The 21,651-nt window shown below is 52.3% G+C and overlaps 2 protein-coding genes across 3 annotated transcripts; one reads left to right on the forward strand and one right to left on the reverse strand.

Annotated features, from left to right (window-relative positions):
* Positions 1–2,411: 2,411 nt before the first annotated feature.
* ZNF132 (zinc finger protein 132) lies at positions 2,412–10,543 on the reverse strand. The gene is given in 9 exon segments (XM_037047672.1): positions 2,412–2,970; positions 2,973–3,268; positions 3,270–3,633; positions 3,636–4,240; positions 4,242–4,317; positions 4,350–4,620; positions 4,622–4,767; positions 8,733–8,891; positions 9,911–10,543. Coding segments are annotated over 9 exon segments (1,995 nt in total). The 5' UTR covers positions 9,948–10,543; the 3' UTR covers positions 2,412–2,929.
* Positions 10,544–10,571: 28 nt separating this feature from the next.
* LOC118988181 (zinc finger protein 324A-like) lies at positions 10,572–20,892 on the forward strand. 2 transcript variants are annotated; one of them, XM_037047637.1, is made up of 4 exons: positions 10,572–10,905; positions 17,589–17,715; positions 18,300–18,416; positions 19,043–20,892. In XM_037047637.1, exons 2-4 carry the CDS (start codon positions 17,595–17,597, stop codon positions 20,455–20,457), a joined length of 1,653 nt encoding a protein of 550 aa, XP_036903532.1. In that variant the 5' UTR covers positions 10,572–10,905; positions 17,589–17,594; the 3' UTR covers positions 20,458–20,892. The 2 variants fall into 2 exon arrangements, with proteins under 2 accessions (XP_036903532.1, XP_036903531.1); XM_037047636.1 differs by lacking the exon at positions 10,572–10,905 and adding an exon at positions 15,530–16,180.
* Positions 20,893–21,651: the final 759 nt, after the last annotated feature.

Genomic DNA, 21,651 nt, shown 5'->3' on the forward strand with positions numbered 1-21,651 from the left:
ACATCACCAAGGGTCTCTGGCTCTCCTGGCCAAAGGCCAAGGCTAAGGCCCAAACCAAGCTCCAGGATGCACATGCAGCCACGGCTCAGGCTCAGTCTCAGGCTCCCAAAGGTGCCCAGGCCCCTGCAAAGGCTCCATAGTAGAGGCCTCTGTGTGCCGATGTAAGGACAGAAGTACTGGTGTGCACCTGGGGTCCTCCTGTGGTGTTTGTGCAAATAAACCTAAGGCAGGGTTTGTCTGTCAAAAAAAAAATTAGAAGGAATTGTGTTTGGAGAGAGCCTGGGACCCAACATGATGGGCTGTGGGCTGCAGTGTTCATCCTACATATACTGGGGCTAGAAACCACCACTGCTGCCTGTAACTGTGCTGATTCTTCCCGCCCATCCTGATAGCTGAAGGGGTGATGACCATACTGCGTACAACTTCAGGCAGGTTTGCAGTAGGGAGTTTTTGGTCGGTCTGCTTAAATTCTCCCTAACACCGTAAAATGTATGCCCACCTCACATCTGCTCAGGCCCTCTTTTCTGAGTGTAAAGAGTTGTGTCTCCCACATGGGGGTTTGTTAAGAGCAAAGTCTAGTTGAGTCAGGTAGGGCCCAGGTCTCTGAACAGATGGGGGTGGGTGGCACTTGCCCTAAATCTGCTCTCTGGTCTCTTGCTGGGGCTCCATACATAGCAGCCAACCTAACGGGGAGTGGGTGGAGAGGTTTCCCTGTTGATGCTGGGACATCTGGAACAAAACCCAATGGCTCTGACCTTTTGACCTGCTCAGGGACCAGTTTGGGCAGGACTCAGTCATTCCATCATGTTGGCTCAAGCTCACCTGGCAGGCCAGCACCGACAGCCCATGGTTGCAGCCTCTGTCCTCGCTGTTCCAAGTCTATCTTCTCCCCAGACAGGGGTAGCTCTTTCACAATCTACCTAGCAGCTCCTGGTCCTTTGTTTTGTGACCCCAACTTGTCAGAGATGCTTGCCCCACCCCAGTCCTGCCTCTCCCACTAAAACCCCTTCAACAACTTGGCCAAAATACGCCCTTTTCATGAGTCCCCTCACTCACAGTCTCATTTGGAGTTTCCTCCCTTTCTATGTCTTTATGCCCTGATGTGAGGCTGGACACTGACCCTCTTGCACCTGCTTGTCCTCATAGATGTCTGCACATTTAAAATCAGGGCCACATTTGTACTTGTTGAAGACTTAGAAACAACCCTGGCTGGGTATCTCAGCTGAACCATTGTCCTGATGGGCCAAGGTTGCAGGTTCAATTCGTGGGCAGAGCACATGTAAGAGTCAACAAGAATGCGTAAGTAAGTGGAACAATGCTGTTTTCTTTCCCTCTCTTAAAAACCAATAAATAAAAATTAAAAGACTTAGCAACATACCAACAAGGGCTCAAGGCTTCACTGATATTGGAATCTAGCAGTAATGTGTTTCTTGCCTTCTTCCTTGCTTGTGGATGGCCATTATTTTGCCATCTTCACAAGATGAGGAAAAGCAGCTCTGGTATGACTTTTTAAAAAAAAGATGTTTTGTTTTGTTTTTTTAATTTAGAGGGGAAAGGAGAAAAGGGGGGGACACTGAATGTGAGAGAGAAGCACCAATCAGTTGCCTCTTGCACACTCTAACTGGGGAGCAGGCCTGCAACCCTGGCACATGCCCTGACTGGAAATCAAATTAGTGACCTTTCAGTTGGCAAGCCCATGTTCAACCTGCTGAGCCACACCAGTCAGGGCTCTCTTGACTTTTTTTAAAAAATATTTTATTTATTTTAGAGGGGAAGGGAAGGAGAAAGAGTGGGAGAGAAACATCAATGTGCAGTTGCCTCTCATATGTCCCCTGCAGGGGACCTGGCCTGCAACTCAGACATGTGCCCTGACTGGGAATTGAACCAGTGACCCTTTGCTTCACAGGCCCATGCTCAATCCACTGAGCTACAGCCAGGGCTTCTTGACTTCTTATAAGGACACTAATCCCATCATGGAGTCCCATCCTTATGATCTCATCTGAACCTAATTAGTTCCCAAAGGCCCCATCTCCTGATACTATCACAGAGGGTGTTAGGACTTAAACCAATGAATTCTTGGGGGGGTGTACAAACCTTCAGTCCATAATATCACCTAAGGAACCAAAGCAATTCTTTGTGACTCCCACAGATGAAGAGCCTAGTCCTCATGGTGACTGGACACAGAGTCAGTTTTTGTTTGCTTGTTTGCTTTTGAAGATTTTATTTATTTTTAGAGAGAGGAGAAGGGAGGAAGAAAGAGAGACAGAAACATCAATGTATGGTTGCCTCCCACGTGGCCTTCACTGGGGACCTGGCCTGCAGTCTAGACATGTGCCCTGACTGGGAATTGAACCGGCGACCCTTTGGTTCGCAGCCCACGCTCAATCCACTGAGCTATGCCAGCCAGGGCCACAGTGTCAGTTTTATAAAATAAAACAAATTGGTGGCAGTTGTGATTATTAACACCAGAATCAACATGAACTGCTGGGATATTTTCAGCTGAATGCCATCCACCCATGGAGAATGTGCACCTTCCCCAAGAAACCCAAACGGAACATCCCACAAGACACCCTCAACCAGCAGGGGTAAGTTCATTCCAGAGCACTCTCAGAGGCAATGGGAATGAAACCATCCAATGAGCCCAAGACGATCCTGATTTGCTCCAGGACAGGGGAGAGAAGGCACAGGAAGCTGTTTTCTCCATGTGTACGTGGGTGACTGCTGCAAATGTCTGGATCCAGGCAGGCTAGACGGGCTCCAGGGCACATACCTCTGCCCGGGTCCCTAGGCTACTTGGAAAAGGCAGAGCAGTTTCTGAAGGCTTTTCCACATCGGTGGTACATGCAGGTAATTTCACTGTAAGAGTTCTACTGCATGAAGTTTGATCTGAATGAAGACTCTCACAAAGTCTGTTTCCATAAGGCTCCACTCAGGTATGAATCTTTTTATGCTGAGCAAGGTTGCAGGGCAGCTAAATATTTTCCCATGGTGGCCACACTCCTAAGTCCTTTCTCTGGTATGAACTACCTGGTGTTGAACAAGTGTGGACCTTTCACTAAAAGGTTTCCCACATTGGCTGCACTCATACAGCCTATCTTGTGTGTGAACTCTCTGGTGACGAATCAGGTGAGAGTTGTTGCTGAAGGCCCTCCCACACTCACTGCACTCATAACACCTTTCTCCAGTATGAACTTTCTAATGTTTAATGAGAATGAAGTGTTGACTAAAGAATTTCCCATATTCGTGGCATTCATACGGCCTTTCCTTGAATGCTCCAGTGCTCAGTGAGACTGGAACTGTGAACAAAAGCCTTCCCACATTTGCTGAAGTCATAAGGCCTTTCTCCAGTGTGAATCCTCCAGTGCTGCATCAGGCTGGAGCTGTGGCTGAAGGCTTTCCAGCATTTGCTGCATTTATAAGGCTTTTGTCCAGAGTGTACTTTCTGGTGCTGAATGAGGGTGGTGCTATTGCTGAAGGCTTTCCCACATTCACTGCATTCAAAAGGCTGTTATTCTCTGGTATGTACTTTCTGATGTTGAAGGAGGTGGGCCCTTTGGCTGAAGTCTCTTCCACATTCACTACATTCAAAAGGTCATTCTCCAGTGTGAACTTTCTGGTGCTGAGCAAGATTGAGTTATTGTTAAAAGCTCTTCCACACTCACTGCACTTGAAGGGCCTTTCTCCAGTGTGAACCCTCCAATGCTGAATGAGAGCAGAGCTCCAGCCGAAGGCTTTACTACATTGATTGCACTTATGTGGTTTTGCCTGGGTGTGAACTTTCTGATGCCGAAGGAAACTGGACCTTTGGCTGAATGCTCTTCCACATTTGCTGCACTCAAAAGGCCTTTCTCCAGTGTGAACTTTCTCATGCCGAGTGAGGTGTGACCTGTTATTAAAGGTTTTCCCACATGCACTGCACTCATAAGGCCTTTCTCCTGTGTGAATTTTCTGTTGATGGAGTGCGAGTTTGTGGCTGAAGGTTTTCCCACAGTCACTACATTCATAGTATTTTACTCCAGTGGGAAATTTCTGGTGCTGCCTCAGCTTACATGGGTACTTAACGTCCTTCCCACACTCTTTACATACATGAGATGTTCCTCCAGTGTGAAATTTTTGGTAATTAACAAGGTTTGGTTTCTCCTCTAAGGAATTTCTAACTGTTGGGCCTTTAAATGCTGTCTCTTCAGAGTGAGTGTTCAGGTGGTTTAGGGGAGCTGAGCTCTTCCGGAAGGCTTTGTCAGTCACTGCAGTTGAGGAACTTCCATGTGGTATGGACTTCTGGGAGCTGCCCAAGGTTGGAACTGTGTGGGAAGAACTCTCTGCACTCGGTGCTCCTACATGACTTCCACTGCTGTCAATGGCTGGGTTCTGATGGAGGTCATGGCTATCTAAGACATCCTTACCACCTTCCCTGAAAGTGAAGGGCTTTTCTGACAGGTAGACCATGGAGCTCTTCACAAATGAGTCCCTGTCCTTGTCCCATCTGAAGGGCTTCTCTCCACTGTGCTCCTTCTGGTACTGGGGAAGATTTTCATTGAACCAAAACTCTCTTCCACAAGCTCCACGTGTGCAGGGGGTCTCCTCAGGATGTGTTCCTTGATAGTCTTCTAGATGCCAGATTGTCTTTTATGAATGGGCCACACACGTCACAGGTATCCGTCTCTGGGGTGGAGGGATATATATTGGGGATCCTGACCTGGGACAACCCTTCCACAGGAGCATTCTGCTTGGAACAAGCCTCCTCAGCTTTCACTTCATGCCAACAACCTTAAAGCCGAGAAATTTCCGGTTAACTTGGTGTTCCACTTGGTGACAAGTGCATTAGAAATGGGTAATGACACATACAGGAAGGGGCCCAGGGGACTGTTGACAGGCCAAGGGGGCCAGAATAAGAGTGAAGGGCCGACTGGGCAGGATGACACCCAGCCATGCCACAGAATACAGCAGGCCTCACGAGAGGCAGGGACAGAGATGGGGCAACGAGCATGAATAAACATCCCTCAAAGTGAGATGTGTGTACACATACACACGGCCAATGAGCACATGAAAAGATGTTCAACAGCATCGATCATTAGAGAAATGCAAATACAAGCCATAATGAGAGACTACTTCACACCCACTAGAATAGCTATAACAGTGGGGCAGTTCCATTCCTGTAAGTGTAGGGGACCGGTTTGTTTTAGTCTGGCAAATGTGACTCAGCTCTGTATGGAAAACCTGCAGATGTAAAGTGGTGGGCAGGAACCAGACCTTCAAACCGCGTTTTCCCATGGGAATCAGGCCTAGAAAATGCATACAGACTGTTGTGGCTTTCTCTTGATAAAATCCCATCACCCTGGTCTAAAACAACAAATGTGTATTGTCTATCTTCAAGGTAATTTCCAAAGCCTATGTGAACTTTCCCAAGGACAGAGCTAATCAGCTCGCCACCATTCCCCTCTGCATGTTATTTTCATTTCCTTGACTGTACCTAAAACCCAGACAGTAATATTCTATGTGATAGATAATAAATCTTTGATGTAAGACCTGAGGAAAACAATAAAAGCCTATCTAGGCAAGGGTCGAGGCGCTCTCCACTCGAAAGAGTGCCTGAGGCATCCATAGACACTTTCCCCTTGAGAGAGTAACCGCCATTCCCCTACTCTCCATAGGATTGTTGTTGCCTGTGCCTTTATTCTCGTCGCCAGCCACAACAGGTGGGCTCTGTTGGCTAGAGTCCACCAAATATATATATATACCCAAGAGAAATAAAAACATATCTATACAAAAACTTGTAAGGTAAATAAGTGTTCACAGCAGTATTTTTTCATAATAGCCAAAAAGTGGAAACAAGCCAAAAGTCTATTAGCTGCATACATGAACTCTATACAATGGAATATTTTTCAGTCATTAAATAGGAATGAGTGTTGTATATGCTACAACACGGGTGAACCTCTGAAACATAAGCTAAGTGAAAGGTAGTCACAGAGAAGCATAAATTCTGTGACTCTCTTTATATGAAATGTCTAGAATACGCATATCTGTATAGTCAGAATGTAGGTTATAGTCAAAATATAGTCAGAGGTTGCCCCTGACTCAGGAGAAAAGATTGAGGGAGGATAGGGTAAAAAGCTTTCCCTTAGGTGATGAAAATGTTCTAAAATCAGATTGTGATATTTATACAGCTATGTAAACATAGTTTTTTTCATTTTTAAAATTATTTATTTATTTATTTATCTTTAGAGGGGAAGGGAAGGAGAGAAATATCAATGTATGGTTGCCTCTCGTGAGTGCCCTGCTGGGGACTGACTGGCCTGCAACCCAGGCATGTGCCCTGACTGGGAATCGAACCGCGATTGTATGGTTCACAGGTCCACGCTCAATCCACTGAGCCACACCAGCCAGGGCTCATTTTTAAAATATATTTTATTGATTATGCCATTAGTTTTTCTAATTCCCACCATCATTCCCCTCCACCCTGCACACCCCCTCCCCCACCGTTCCCCTTTAGTTTATGTCCACGTGTCTCAAGTTCTTTAGATTCTACATTTTCCCTACTATTCTTGCCCTCCCCCTGTCTATTTTCTACCTACCATCTATGCTACTTATTTTCTATACCTTCTCCCCCCTTCTCCTCCTCCCACTCCCCTGTTGCTAACCCTCCATGTGTTCTTCATTTCTATGGTTCCACTCCTGATCTAGCTGTCCTCTTGGTTTGCTTTTGTTTTAGGTGTGGTTGTTAATAACTGTGTGTTTGCTGTCCTTTCACTGTTCATATTTTTCATCTTCTTTTTCTTATATAAGTCCCTTTAGCATTTCATATAATAAGGGCTTGGTGATGATGAACTCCTTGAACTTGACCTTATCTGAGAAGCACTTTATCTGTCCTTCCATTCTAAATGAAAGTTTTGCTGGATAAAGCAATCTTGGCTGTAGGTCTTTGGATTTCATGACTTGGAATACTTCTTTCCAGCCCCTTCTTGCCTGTAAGGTCTCTTTTGAGAAATCCGCTGACAGTCTGATGGGTACTTCTTTGTACGGGACTGTCCCCTTATCTCTTGCTGTTTCCAGGATTCTCTCCTTCATTTTAATCTTGGCTAATGTAATTATGATGTGCCTTGGTGTGTTCCTTCTTGGGTCCAACTTCTTTGGGACTCTCTGAGCTTCCTGGACTTCCTGGAAGTCTATTTCCTTTGCCAGACTGGGGAAGTTCTCCTTTATTATTTGTTCAAATAAGTTTTCCACTTGCTCTTTCTCTTCCCCTTCTGGTACCCCTACAATTCAAATGTTGGAGCGTTTAAAGATGTCCTGGAGGTTCCTAAGCCTCTCCTCATTTTTTTTGAATTCTTGTTTCTTCATATTCTTCTGTTTGGTCATTTTTTTCTTCCTTCTGGTCCACTCCCTTGATTTGAGTCCCAGTTTCCTTTCCATCACTATTGGTTTCCTGTGCATTTCCCTTCATTTTAATTAGTTTAGCCTTCATTTGTTCCTCTAATTTGTGACTAAAATCGACCGGTTCTGTGAGCATCCTGATCACCAGTGTTTTGAACTGTGCATCTGATAGGTTGGCTATTTCTTGGTCGCTTAGAGTTACTGGCTCTGGGGCTTTGAGTTCTTCTTGAGCCATATTTTGGTCTGTTCGCACCTGTTACATATGAGGAGCGGAGCCCTAGGTGTTCACCAGGGCGGGGCGACCCAGTTGCTGGGTTGAGACACTGTATGTGGGGGCGGGGTCCAAGAGGAGCAATGGCGGTCCCCTCTGCTGCTTCCCACCACCAGGGCCTGCAAGGTCCGTCTCACTGCTCGCTCCTTCGGCCTATCTGTGCGCGAATGTGTGACCGTGGTCAGCCTGCCACCTTGTGCCCTCACTGGGTCTGCCTGGTGCTACCCCACACCTAGGATCCACCCACGGCTGCCTACTCACCTGGGTCCAGAGATCTCCCCTGCCGGACCCGCTCTGTTGCTGGTTCCACCCCTCTTACTATTCTGGCTGAACACTTCGTTGTTGTTGGACTTCCATTAGTTCAATTTTCTATGTTTTGGCTGCGTTTTTGTTACTGAAACTTTGTTGACTTTAAACTTGGTTGTGAGAGGGGGCACAGTGTTTTCACCTATGACTCCATCTTGGCGAAAGTCTTAAACATATAGTTTTAAAGGGTGAATTTTATGATGTATCTAGTGAAGCTGTTGTTTCTTTTTTTAATCCTCACCTGAGGATATGCTTGTTGATATTTTAGAGAGAGAGAGAAACATTCATGTGAGAGAGAGACACTTACCACTTGTTTCTGGCGTGTTCCCCTACTGGAGACCAAACCCACAACACAGGCATGTGCCCTGACCCAGAACTGAACCAGTGACCTTTCGGTTTATGGGACAGATGCTCCAACCCACTGAGCCACATTGGCCAGGGCTAAAAGTGTTTTTAAAAAATGTCTCATGGGGGAAGGGGCAGAACCCAGACATGACCCCACAGTGGATCAAGCTCAGTGGGACCTATTAGGCAGAGCAGAGAGATGCCTGATCCTCAATCTCTGCTCCTACAAGGCATCTGGGCAATAGCTACTAGGATGACTCATGAGACTGTCCAGGGAAAGACAGGGGAGTGCACACGGCCCAGTCCCAGCTCCCGCAACATGAAACCTGGGAAAGAAGCCTCCTCCATTGTTGGGCTTTGGGAAAAACAGAACTTTCTATGAGGAAGAGGCATAGGGCAGAAGCTGGCCACCATAGTGCAGCAGGGCATAGGGTTTTACCAAGCGAGGTCATAAGCTCCAAGTTCTCCAGCATCACATCATGATACAGGTGCTTCTGAACCTCACCAAGGAGCCCCCATTCCTCCTTGGAGAAGTACACAGCCACATCCTCAAAGGTCATTGGGCTCTGCATGATGCGACAGGGAGCCAAAAAGTGGGCTGAAAAACAAAGACACAAAATAGTCAAATGCACACATTCAAGCCCTTGACCTGTGATTCAGAGTTCTGCATTATCTGCCACTGACATCTCCTCTTCCTGTAACACTCTCAGTCCATCCTCCCTAGGCCTCCACTTCAGAGGAGACGGCAGGCCCTGGAATCACTGGTATCCCTCTCCCCTTGTACTCCCCGGTCACTGTACTCAGGCCAATACGACCCAGAGGAACAAAAAGCAGGTAGGCAGAGGGATGCTGTCTGAGCTCTGGATTGCCAGGTCGCTCCCCTCCCCACAATGGCCACTGTCCCTTACATGCCCCACACGTGAGAAACCTGGGGCTCTTCCTCCTTCCTCAAGCATCTAGCACCAGGGCCCACTGATTCACATTCCCTGGCCTTGTACAGGGACCAGATTATCAGCATTTCTCCACCCCTCTACCCCAGGGCCACACAGTAGGCAACTCCCGGGAGGTCCCCCTTCCACTGTGCACACAGTATACTCAAGAATGACAACCAGCACCCAATAATGACCTGGCCTGCCCCAGGTCTCTAAAAACCCCCACTGCAAGAGACAACCATCACCCCTCTAAAAAAGCCTCCCCTTCCCATCCAGCCAACAAAAAGAACCTGGACCATGGCAGTCACCTCTTTGATGGTCTTCCTGCCTCCAACCTCACCGCGCTGCTCTCCACCCAGCATCCAGAGGGGGTCAGTTAAGACCTGATCATATCACCTCCCTCCTCTGTCCTTGATTCCCACCGACTCTGGCCCCCTATTTCCAGCAGACGAAATGGAGACCTGCTGTTCCCTCAACACTTCCACCTCACTTCCAAGAAATTTGCACATGCTGATCCCTATGCCTGGATACTCTTCCAGGCCTTATCCCATAGGATTCCAAAAATGTGAAGCCCTACCATATAAGCTTTGGCCTGGGTTGAGGATGCTGGGCAAAGTGACAGTCGGGGCCCCAGACACCATCGTTTCCTCAACCCCTGATTTTGAGGGCGGGATCCTCCACTCACCTTTGGCGAGTCCATGGGCGACGGAACCTGAGTCCATGGGTCAGAACCTGCAGGCTCATCCGAACCCCAATTTCCACTGGGCGGGCGACCACCGGCCGAGAGTCGTACTCAGGGCTTCGACTCCACAGTACAAATGGACCCAAGGAACTGGGAGCTTCCTCCAGGGGCAGTGGGAGGAACGCAGGATGCAGAGGTTCGTCAACTCGGTTCCACATCCGGTAAAATCGGGGGTCAGCAAGGAACAACGATTAGCGTGAGTGAAAGTGCCTGCAAACTTGCGGCAAGAGTCCTGGCACTTCCCTGCCCTCTTCTCCTCAGATGTAGTGGCCGCCAGTGTCAGGCGCCACAGGAGAAACGGATACACAATGATGACAATGGAAGTCCCCCTCCATACTCTGCACCCCCTTCGAAAGCGCCCCACTCCAGAGCTCGATTGGCTCCGGGCTCGCCTAAAACTACTGTTTTCCTGACCCAATCGAAGTGCCGCCTGCTCGTTGCCTAGGTGATCAGGAAGGATGCACAACGCATGAAGCTGCTCACCAGATGCGAACTGCGTTACCCAAACAGTCCCTGCTGTGCGTCCTCACCAGTGCTGGCCAATGACAGCTTACGCCAGGGCATTTCTGGCTTAAGCCAATGATCTGTACTTTAGCCAATGATCGCCTAGGGGCGGGGCGGAATTCCGCAGGTCAGACCGCTGCTTCGGCGTCTGTTAGGTCCTCACAGAGGGGCTGTGGACCGTTCCCAAGAGGCTTCCGGTGCCCAAGGAAACCAGAGCGGGGAATGCACGAGGGTCTGGAGGTTCCACCTCTGTACCCCGTACGCTCTGCTACTGCGGCGAACTACGACTTCCACCAGCTCGGGTGTCTGCGGTCGTAAGGGGGCGGGCCCTCGGCTTGGTGTCCAGTTTGACCCAAACTACCGGTTCCCGAGGTCAGAACCCAGCCTGTAACCGGACTGCGGGCGTGACACGTGAGCCGAGCAACTAGCCAGCAGTGAGGAAGGGTCTCCTGGTCCTACTAGGCTGGACTCCGAGCCCCGGTGCCCCGAGTTTCCCTCTGAACCCCAGGCCTCGGCGTTCAGGACGGTGGAGGGTCTCCTTTCAGAATCCTGGATGGTAGGATGTGGAGTGTGTACAGATAGATCTGCGCGTGCACGGACTCGGCGAGGAGACCCACCTGAGAGCGCTCGGGAAAGGCCTATCCCCACTACAGGGAACTGAGGGCGTGAGTTGGAGTTCCACCTCATTGGACGGCAGAGAGCGGGAGACAGGATGCTGCCACTGCAATATTCTTCAGGAGGGTTGTGAGGGTGGCCTGTCCGCGACAGAAGCAGGGCCTAGGGGAATGGTCAGATTCCAGATAGATTTCTGCTAGCATGGGGCTGAGTGAAGCACCATCCCTAGTGTTTAGGAAGAATGAGGTGCTGCCCGTGGAGATCGGAGGCTGGCAGGAGGAGGCCGTTTTGGAGATTAGCAGTTGGACTTTGTTGGTGTCTAGTCCCAGTTGTCTGGAGAACTGCGAGTCGAGGTGACAGACACATGCCAGTGTGAACACACAGGGAGTCCTCATTTGGCTTCCAGGTATCCAGGCTGCGGTGCATTGGTGGCCAGGACCAGGGAAGGGCCTGAGAATGGGGTTTGGAAGGCTGTGGTTACAGATGGGCCCTGGGGTGTCCAGTCTAAGGACCACTGGCTGAGTGGAGGATGTAGGAGCAGAAAGAGAAGCACTTTCCAAAGACCCACAGATCTTAGGAGAATGTACTTCCAGCAGGAGAGCCCATGCTCTCAGATATGTCAGGGGACAGGGTGTGGGAAACATAGTAGAGTGCTGTAGGGACAGACTGGGGTTCCATGTTCCATGCCAGTGCTTAGGTCACATCCATCTGCCTCCCACTCCATCTGGTTTTGCAAGACCCAGTGACCTTCCAGGACAAGGTCAGGTACCTCTCTCAGAAAAAGTGGGCTCCTTAGTGAGGCCTGGTGGGGCTTCTGCTTGGATGTGTGTGTGTTGCCACCCTCCAAAGCAGAGAAATGCTGGTGAAGTGTGTGTAGGCTTTTTTGGGAGGGGACAACTCCTTCCCAGATGTGTATCTGACACACTCTGGAATAAGTCTATAGGATTAAGTCAGGGTGTAGTATAACCTACAGTGTAGGATTAAGCTCAAGAAAGGCACAGAAGCCCTGGCTAGTGTGGTTCAGTGGACTGAGTGCTGGCCTGTGAATTGAAAGGTTACTGGCTTGATCCTAGTCAGGACACATGCCTGGGTTGTTGGCCAGGTCCCCAGCTGAGGGTGTGGAAGAGGCAACCAGTTGGTGTATCTCCCATACATCGATGTTTTTCTAGCTCTCTTTCTCTCTTCCTTCCCCTCTCTCTAAAAATAAGTAAAATTAAAGAAAGAAAGAGCCACAGGAGGCAAGTCCTCAGCATGTAGGAGAATGCAGGTGTGGGGACCAGGCTGGGATAAGAGTCATGGACTCCCACTCACTCCTTAGCTTTCAGCAGGATCCAGTACAGGCAGGCCCCAGGAGATGTGTGACAAGGAAGGGGGACAAAGAGCAGTGTGCACAAGCCCAGGAAAATCCAGCTGCAGCTGAGCACCTGGTGCTCAGGTCTGTACGAGCACATGTGCTCCTCTCCTCACACACTGAGTACAGTCTGATATGGGATGGCCCTGCAAAGGGAGGGGATGAGGAGAGTGGGGGAGACACAGAGATCAAAGCAGTGGGGTTACCCATCATGGAGGGACAGAGACAAAGAAAAGGTAAGAAGATGGGAGTAAGATGTGGCCACTGGCCCCAGACACAAGCACTAGTGGATACAGCAAGTGCGAAGTAGAGTGTGAACCCAGCCCCACCCCACGTCTCTCCCAGCTCTCATTCACCAGAGCTAGGCCCTCTCTCAGCCTCTCTTGCAATGGCTGCAGACATGTCCACCATATCAGGCACCAGTGTGTTTTGCCCTGTTCCAAGTGGCAGCCAGACAGGACTTGGAAGATACAAATACTGGGAGAAAGACAGGGTGGGTAAGTGGCTGGCCCAGCTCAGGGCAACCCACCCTGTGACAGACTAAAGGGAACCCATGCCATCTTTGCAACTGGGAAGAAAACATAATTGCGAAATAAGCCTCTGCAGAATTGGTATCTTACAGGAACAGCCCAGTGGGCCCCACTGACCAGAATGTTGGTGTCTACGGTCCATGACACAGCCAGACTCCTGGAAATGTCTGACAGAAAAAGGGGGCAGAACCTGAGCACAGCGGTTCCACCCATCTAGACAAACTCAGGCAGCCTGACAGGCTCTTGGCCCTGAGTCCTTCCCTGAGGAAGTCTTCAGAAGCAGCTGCTTCTGAAGCAGACTATACCTGCAGCCTAGCTCTGCACACACAGCAGGCAGTTCAGGGAAGGAAGCAGTGTTCGTGCTCAGCCGTGAGAAGACAGCTGCTCCTGGGAGAAGAGGAAAAGCAGAGCCTAGAACAGGAGACCAGGAGGGCGAGGGCCTTTCCCATTTAGGCCACAAGTGCCAAGTTCTCCAGCAACACGCGGTGGTACAGGCGTCTCTGAGCCTCATCCAGGAACCCCCACTCCTCCTGGGATAAGTATACCGCCGTGCCTTCAAAGGTCACACAGCCCTGTCATGATGGGGACAGCTAAGTCAACCAGACCAAAAGACAGCAGAAAAACAAACAAACAAAAAAATGCACAAATGAACACATCCAGACTAGGCTTGTGATCCCACATCCCCGATATGTCTGGTGGGCAAAACTACCCTTAACACACTTCTAGGTCACCCTCCTCTCAAACGCCAATGCCATGAGTGCCAGCTCCAGTCCTGTGTCATCCCACCTCTGTCTCCAGTGTGTCTCAGCCTTCATCTGAGGGACCTTGGTCACCTTCTGGACCCTCCTCTCCCCCACACACCCTTCCTTGTTGCTGCTCCTCCATTCATCTGACAGCCTCCCTCTCGCTGTCCAGGTACCCAGGCCAGCCACCCAGGACACTTGCATGTCCAGCTGCCTATCCATCACCTCCACTCAGGAAACTCAGCCTCAACATGGGCAAAACCCACCTCCTGATCTCCTCTGACTTCCCATCTCACTTCCACCTTCCAGTTGCTGAGGCCAAAATCCATGAACACACCCCTACCTCATCCACTTCTCTCTCTCATCTTTCACATAAAAAAAATCTGGCTGGCTTAACCTCAAAGATACAAAATCCAATCCCTTCTCCCAACTCCTTCACCACTCTGGCCAGGCCACCACTGTCACTTCCCTGGTCTGTTAAGGTCACACATCCTTAGGGACCTCCCTTTCTCCTTGCTCACCCTCACCCCTGCCCCATCTGTTTTCCACTCTGCAGCCACAGGGAGCCTGTGAACACCTGAATTAGGTCATCTTCCTCTGCTCCAGTCCTTCGGTAGCTTCCACCCACCTCCCTCAGATGACAGGCCTATCATCTCAGGCTGCCACTCCAGGCCTGGCTCCTGTCCACCGGTCCTAAGCCCGACCTCAGTCCCCTGAACACTCCCAGCTCAGTCTCACCTCCAAGCATTTGCACATCCAGGTGCCTGTGCTTGAAACAGCCTCCCACACCTTGTCCTGATACATTCGAGAAATGACGGTCTTTCCACATAACCCCTGCTTGGGGAGACCCTAGGGTCCCCAGCAGCGAAGGAAGGGGACGGAGAAGAGTCCCGGGAAACCGGTCGTCTCCCCTCCCTGGGGGTACCCTGGGTGAGGTCCGTGTGAGAGGTCAGCGCCGCGGCTGTTGGATCCGAGCCGGTTCTGTGTGCTCGGCCAACCCCACACTTGCATTGGGTCGGATGCCCGCCCGCCGCCCGTCATTCAACAGTGCAAACGCGCACGGGGCCCAGGGCGCCGCCTCCGGGGGCCGTGGGGGCCGAGGGCCGGTGCGCAGGACTCCGGTTACAGGGGATCGCAGTACAAAGCGCCGAGGTCGGCCCCATCCTGCTTACTGTCTTCCCGGGCTGGTCCTAAAGAAGCGCCAAAAAAGCGGCCGGAACGCAGGGCTCAGGACCCCAAAGATGACAAGAACCACTGGGAAGAATAAAATGATCTTCTGCTAGGGGGCTGCTAGAAGTCCCGCCCCCACCGACAGAGCCACAGGAAGTACCCCTATTTTGCGCTGTGATTGGCGCAGGTCCCGACCCCCCCCGCCGAGCCTTCTGGTCATTGTAGTTCAGCCTGCATCCGAGCGGGCGGCTTCAGGACTTCCATGGCAACGCCTAAGCGCACTGTGAAGAGCTCTGGGAAATGAAGCTGAGTTGAGGACTAGCCCGTGGAGGCTTCGCTTCCTCTTAAAGGGGCCGCTCTCAGATTTCCTCCCTCGGCGTTGTCGAGCAAGCAACCCGTGTCCTGGGCCTCGGGCTGCCGGCCCTGAGGGGCTTCTGGGAAACACTTTTCTTCTGTGTGTGAAATGGAGGTATGCCCCGTCCCCAAAGGAGATTTTATGCAGTAATTTAAACGTCTTGTATTCATCAATCCTCAAACTAGTCCCTGAGTCAGTACCATCAGCGTTACTGGGGAACTTGGAAGTTCTTGCTCCAACCACGGAATCGGGGTTGACCGGGGTCAACTCTGGGGTTGACCCACTCTCCTGAGGAATTGGGATGCTCATTCGTAATCAGCTCTACGTCAAATTCTAGGGAGGAAGCTTGGAAAATACAGCTTCCTGCTTAGCACAGATCCAGGGGCGGGGTGCTAAGTACATGGGAGCTGTTAGTGTTATATTATTGTTTCACCACCGCCACCATCATCATTATCATGGCCAAAAGGCACCCTGGAACTACCCTTCCCAGAAGGCTCTGCGCGTGAATCCGCAGCGCGCATTGGACCTGGCGGGGGTCGAACTTCCGGCCTCCGAGACTGTCACTTCGCTGCAGGGCGTCGGGCCACCGGGGTGTTGGGGGCTGGGGCGCGGCCGGTGGGTCCGTTTTTCAAGGAGGTTCGGGAGACCCGAGGCGAGGGCTGAAGGAAGACGTGAACTCTAGGCCCGCTCCGCACCCGTCGTGCTTGCTGGTCGACGGCCACGCCCCCCTCCCCCGCCCCGGCCTTGGTTTCTCCAGAGTCGCGTGGGCAGCCCCCTGGGGCCTTCGGGCGGCTCCCGTACCCGCGTGCTTTCCGGCCTCTGTGGCGCCGCGGAGGCTGTACCTTGGCCGTCCGTGCCCTTGACGGACCGGAAGACTGAGGCCAGGAGCAGGGGCGCCCAGCTCGGCCGCCGCAAGCGCTGATTCCGATGGCAGGGGCGGCGCAGGTGAGTAGAGGTAGTCCCAGACTCCACGCGCCCGCCGGGAACCCTCCTCCATGGACCAGAGTCCCGCCCGGGAGGGACTTTACCGGACATCTTGTCTTCCCCTCTCGATACGCTCTGGACCCGGTGTCCAGGCCAGTGGGGTGTGCACGTGAGGGATCACCACTTCTGGCAGCCAAGGAGGTGAGGGTCCCGCACGTGTAATAGCTGGGAAGGGAGACAGCCTGTGTGCTTTCAGACCAGAGCTTTTCACCTGGAGCTCGGGAAGATAGTATGCATGAAGTGTCAGGCCGAGGAGTGGACTATTCCGAAGGTGCCAGGAGCTACAGATGATTTTAGACATGATTAAAGTTAGGAATTTTAACCAATTCTGCCGTTTCTCGAGTGGAGAACAGACACAGAGGTGGGAGGGGGGCGTGTTGTGTGGAGGGAGGAGACGATGGTACATGGACCAGACTGGGTTTTTGCAGAGGGGAAAGCTGTTGAATTCTGAATAGATCTGCCTTGTTATCAGGTGCAGGGTGTGATTGAATGTCCTGTGTGAAGACCTTCCCAAGTTTTTTTAGTCTGAATACCAGAAGAATGGAGTTGCTGGGTACTAAGTCAGGAATTTGAAGGGAAAGCAGGTTTCAGGGGAGAATTAGGAAGAATCTGCCCCAGAGTTGAGTTGTCACATGCACCTCGAATTGTTGATTTTCAGAGACAGAGTTCTGGTATTCTGAGCTGAGGCAGGGCCTGGGAATCAAATATAGGAGGAGATTTCACTGACTCAGCTAGGGCGATAAAGAGCTGCTCACAGTTTCTGAGATTCTTGGGAAGTCTACCCGGTGGCAACCAAGTTAAGAAGAAAATAGAGGGGGCATGGCTATGGAGGGAGAAACTGGCCCATTAGATCCTTTAGTTCATTCCGTGGAGACCAGAGGGGAGTTCATTCTGTGGAAACCTCTCCTACAGTCCTTTGGGCTAGGGGAGCGGCCTTAAAATGTCAGGCAAGTTCAGCAGGGCCAGCATTGCCAACAGAGATGGGCATGTGGTGCGAGGGAAACAGCTGAGACTTATACAAATGCTTATTGGGAGAACAATGGGGGCATGTCTGGGGAATCAGCTTGTGCAGAGGCTAGAGAATGACTGGGTGCCTGGGACTGCCCTTCGATTGGCAGCCCGCTGACAGTTGGGGGCTTGCTCTGGCTGCCTTGATTAGAATGGCCAGTGGGCAGGCCAGGGAGGCTTGTAAGGCCTAGTCAGGGAGGGGCCCAGACAGGTGAGGGAAGTTGCATCTGCAGAGCCCTAGCAGGGAAAGGTAAATGTCTGAGGGAGATCAGCAGAAGTAGCCACTGGGACAGAGAGTTGGACCTTGGGGCACACAGCCATAACTTACATCATATCTGTCTTCCCTTGCCCACTGTTGTAGGGCCTGATGGTCTTTGAGGATGTGGCCGTGTACTTCTCCCGGGAAGAGTGGGGGCTCCTGGACGCAGCCCAGAGGGCTCTGTACCGCCACGTGATGCTAGAGAACTTTGCACTGGTGGCCTCACTGGGTAAGGCCCTGGGTCTTCCATGGGAAAGCTTAGTTGTCACCGAGCAGCCCCACACCCACTGGCTGAGTATGTCTGTCTGGCTATGGCACCTTTGTGCCTGGGCTCCTTTGGCACTGCTGACATGTTTCTCTGCACAGGCACCATTAAGCTGTTCCTGTGAGCCCTGACCTGTGGTGGGACCTTCAGGTTCTCTTAGTTGCACAGATGATGCCACCTCTGACGCACAAAGCCCTGACTCCTGCCATCTGTTGGGCACTTGGTTGTCATGAGCTGAGGCTGGCCCCTCACTTGCTTGTCTTGTCTCATAGGACTCTCTGCCTCCCGACCTCGTATAGTCATCCNGTATGTCTGTCTGGCTATGGCACCTTTGTGCCTGGGCTCCTTTGGCACTGCTGACATGTTTCTCTGCACAGGCACCATTAAGCTGTTCCTGTGAGCCCTGACCTGTGGTGGGACCTTCAGTTTCTCTTAGTTGCACAGATGATGCCACCTCTGACGCACAAAGCCCTGACTCCTGCCATCTCTTGGGCACTTGGTTGTCATGAGCTGAGGCTGGCCCCTCACTTGCTTGTCTTGTCTCATAGGACTCTCTGCCTCCCGACCTCGTATAGTCATCCAGCTGGAGTGTGGTGAGGAGCCGTGGCTTCTCAGTGGGTCAGATGTGACCCTGGCCAGGAATTCCCAGAGGAGGCCCAGCCCTGGTGAGTGGAGCTTCCAGGTTAGGGGGGTGTCCTTCTTTCCCACCCTTCTGGACACTGTCTCTCCCGCCTCTCTCCACATCCTCTCCTGCCTCCCACCTGATTCCCTCCTGTTCTTCTTTCACCATTAGCCTCTCCTACAGGCTCTAGCCTTAGCTGCCCTTAAATGGGGAAGTCCCAGGACACCCCAGACCTCAGAATCCCACCCTCAGCCACAGTGTATGGCCTCAAACCTTCCCTGTCTTACCTTACCACTTCATCTCTGGGGCCATTCATTCATGTGTTCATTGTTTCCTGAGCTCTTGCAATGACCAGGCCTCGGAACCAGGGGCATAGCCTTGTTTAGGATAGTCCTGGTCCTGCCTTCATGGAATTGACCACGCTAGGGGAGAGGAGTCCATAAACAGAGTTCGTGAGTAAAACTCTGGCATCAGGTAGCCATCAGCATAAGGAGCACAGCAGCCTGGGGAGTTCCCCAAACAAGTGAGCTGTGTGCAGAAAGGGTACCTGTTCTTCTCTCTAGCTTCCACACCAGACCTTGAGGGTCTCCTTGCCCACCCGCTTAGACTGTTCCAGTCACTTCCCTGTGGTCAGGATGACCTAGTAATCCACTGTTTCTGTGCCTTCAGGTTCTCAGTGTCTGGCAGAGGGCAGAGATGTTTCTGGGGAAGCAGCATGGCCAAGGACCTTCCAGGATAGGCTCCCTCCAATGCCTGCCAGGGTCCTCCCCACCACTGCTGCCTGTGAACCTGAAAAATGCCCAGAGGCTCAGCAGGGCATTTCCTCATCTCAGGAGAGAAAACCCTCAGGGGTCTCCATGATCTACTGGGAAAGGCTCCTGCTACGCCCGGGCAGTGGTGAGGCCAGCATCAGCCTGCGGCTGACTTCCCCGCTGCGGGCTTCCCTGGGCAGCCCACCAACAAAGAAAGCCATCACAGATCATGCAGAGCCAGGCAAGCAGCTGAGGGCCTCCGAGCTTCAGAAACCCCCTGGGAGAACCTTCTTGAGTGTTCCAGACCTCAGGGCTGTTCACACTGTGGGGGAACTAGGAACGGAGATGGCTTGGCAGGAGCCTCAGAGACTTCCTGCCTGCCAGGAGCCCCCAACCTGGGATGAGCTGGGTGAGGCCCTCCACGGTAGCCCCAGCCTGCTTCCCGGGGAGAAGACCTTCGAATGCAGGGCATGTAACAAAGTGTTCGTGAAGAGCTCTGACCTCCTCAAGCACCTGCGCACGCACACCGGGGAGCGACCCTACGAGTGCACACAGTGTGGCAAGGCCTTCAGCCAGACGTCGCACCTGACACAGCACCAGCGCATCCATAGCGGTGAGACTCCCTATGCATGCCTGGCCTGCGGCAAGGCCTTTAGGCACAGCTCCTCACTGGTACGGCACCAGCGCATTCATACAGCTGAGAAGGCCTTTCGCTGCAGCGAGTGTGGCAAGGCCTTTAGCCACGGCTCCAACCTCAGCCAGCACCGCAAGATCCATGCGGGTGGGCGGCCCTACGCTTGTGCGAGGTGTGGCCGCCGCTTCTGCCGCAACTCCCATCTGATCCAGCATGAGCGCACACACACAGGTGAGAAGCCGTATGCTTGCACGCTCTGCGGAGCCGCCTTTAGCCAGGGCTCCTCGCTCTTCAAGCACCAGCGTGTGCACACCGGCGAGAAGCCCTTCACCTGCACACAGTGTGGCCGCGCCTTCAGCCACAGCTCCAACCTCACGCAGCACCAGCTGCTGCACACTGGCGAGCGGCCCTACCGCTGTGGTGACTGCGGAAAGGCCTTTGCCAAAGGCGCCGTGCTGCTCAGCCACCGCCGCATCCACACGGGAGAGAAGCCGTTTGTGTGCTCGCAGTGCGGCCGTGCCTTCCGCGAGCGCCCGGCCCTCTTCCACCACCAGAGGATCCACACTGGTGAGAAGCCAGTGCGCAGGCGCAGAACCAGGCCTCCTTTGGGGGCCTCATCAGAGGGCATTCCAAGGGACCCGCCCACTCCTGCTTCAGGCCCAGACACACCTGAGCTGCCAAAGCTGGCTGAAGCCTAGGTCCCAGCTCTACCCTTTCTTACCTGTAATGAGTCCCTTCCAAGGCTGAAGGCTGAATCCTAAGCAAATCCACTCTGGAGAAGTTTTGTGTGTGCTCTGAAGTTCACATGGTGACAAGATCTGCCACTTCAGCCACAACTGCCTCCTTCATCCCCCAGAGGTCTCACCGAAGAATGGTCAGGAAAATGGACATGGAGGCTGGGACTTTGGTGGAGCTGAGTGGTGGCTGTCAGAGGCAGGGGAGGCTGGCATGGTGGTGCCACTGGTTGCATGTTATGACTGGACACTTAGGGGAGGAGGGGAGTGCTGATCTGTTCATCCGAGGCTCCCTGGGAGTGGGCATAGTGGACAAGAGGTCATGTGGGAGTTGGGTGCCAGCCTTGGGCAAGGGGCTGGGCTTTAAGCCTCAGCTTTCTCTTCTAGGGAAAAGAAGGGGGGAAAAGGATTCTAACCTACAGAGGGTGTTTGCAGTGCTCTGACAGACAGGATCTGTATAAGGCCAGCTTGTGCCAACTTCCAGCTCCTGTTCTGAGTGCTGCAAGGTTCCCCCTCAAAGTCCTTTGAGGTGGCTGATGTGGCCATTACCCCCACTTCTCATAATAGGAGACTAAGGCACAGAGATGGGGTGTAAGTTACACACTGTAGGGCCAGGCCTAGCATCCAGGCAGCTCACCACCCCAGCCCCACACTCGTCTGCCAGCTGTGAGGGCAGAGAGAGGCCTGGCCTGGCTCCCTGCACATGGCCGACCGTCGGGAGGTGGAAGAGGTAGAGGTCTGCAGGGGGAAAGAGAATAATGGCTCCCAGCCACATTCGTCCATACAGATTCATATCCAAGCCTCAGCTCTGGCCACATCCCATTGTTACCAAAGTCAAAGTTACAGGAGCCTTTACATCCCTACTGCCCTGACAGGAGGTGACTGAAATAACAGGCTCATAGAAGACAAAATGGGGCTGCTTGCTTCTGTATGGTCTCTGCCCAGGTGTGGCACCCTCCTGAGATCCACCCTCAGTGTGATACCCCCACATGATGACACTGAGGCAGACAGCTGGGGTGGGGGCCCAGTTTGCTTCCTGTGGTCTTCAGCAGCTTGGATCCCATCTCAGCCTCTGGCCTCACTCGCAGGGAAGTTAATGGTCTTTTTCTTGGGGAAAAAAGGACTAGAAATTACAACTTGGAACTAACTTGGGAGAGA

This window comes from Sturnira hondurensis, unplaced genomic scaffold, assembly GCF_014824575.4.
Source record: "Sturnira hondurensis isolate 20B ecotype Veracruz unplaced genomic scaffold, ASM1482457v3 Scaffold0006199, whole genome shotgun sequence".
Lineage (NCBI taxonomy): Eukaryota > Metazoa > Chordata > Mammalia > Chiroptera > Phyllostomidae > Sturnira > Sturnira hondurensis.

Excerpts from the sequence above, each read along its gene's own strand:
- LOC118988181 (XM_037047636.1), top strand. Across the intron at positions 17,716-18,299 it reads TGCACTGGTGGCCTCACTGG|GACTCTCTGCCTCCCGACCT; the intron begins GTAAGGCCCTGG and ends CTTGTCTCATAG. Across the intron at positions 18,417-19,042 it reads CCAGAGGAGGCCCAGCCCTG|GTTCTCAGTGTCTGGCAGAG; the intron begins GTGAGTGGAGCT and ends CTGTGCCTTCAG.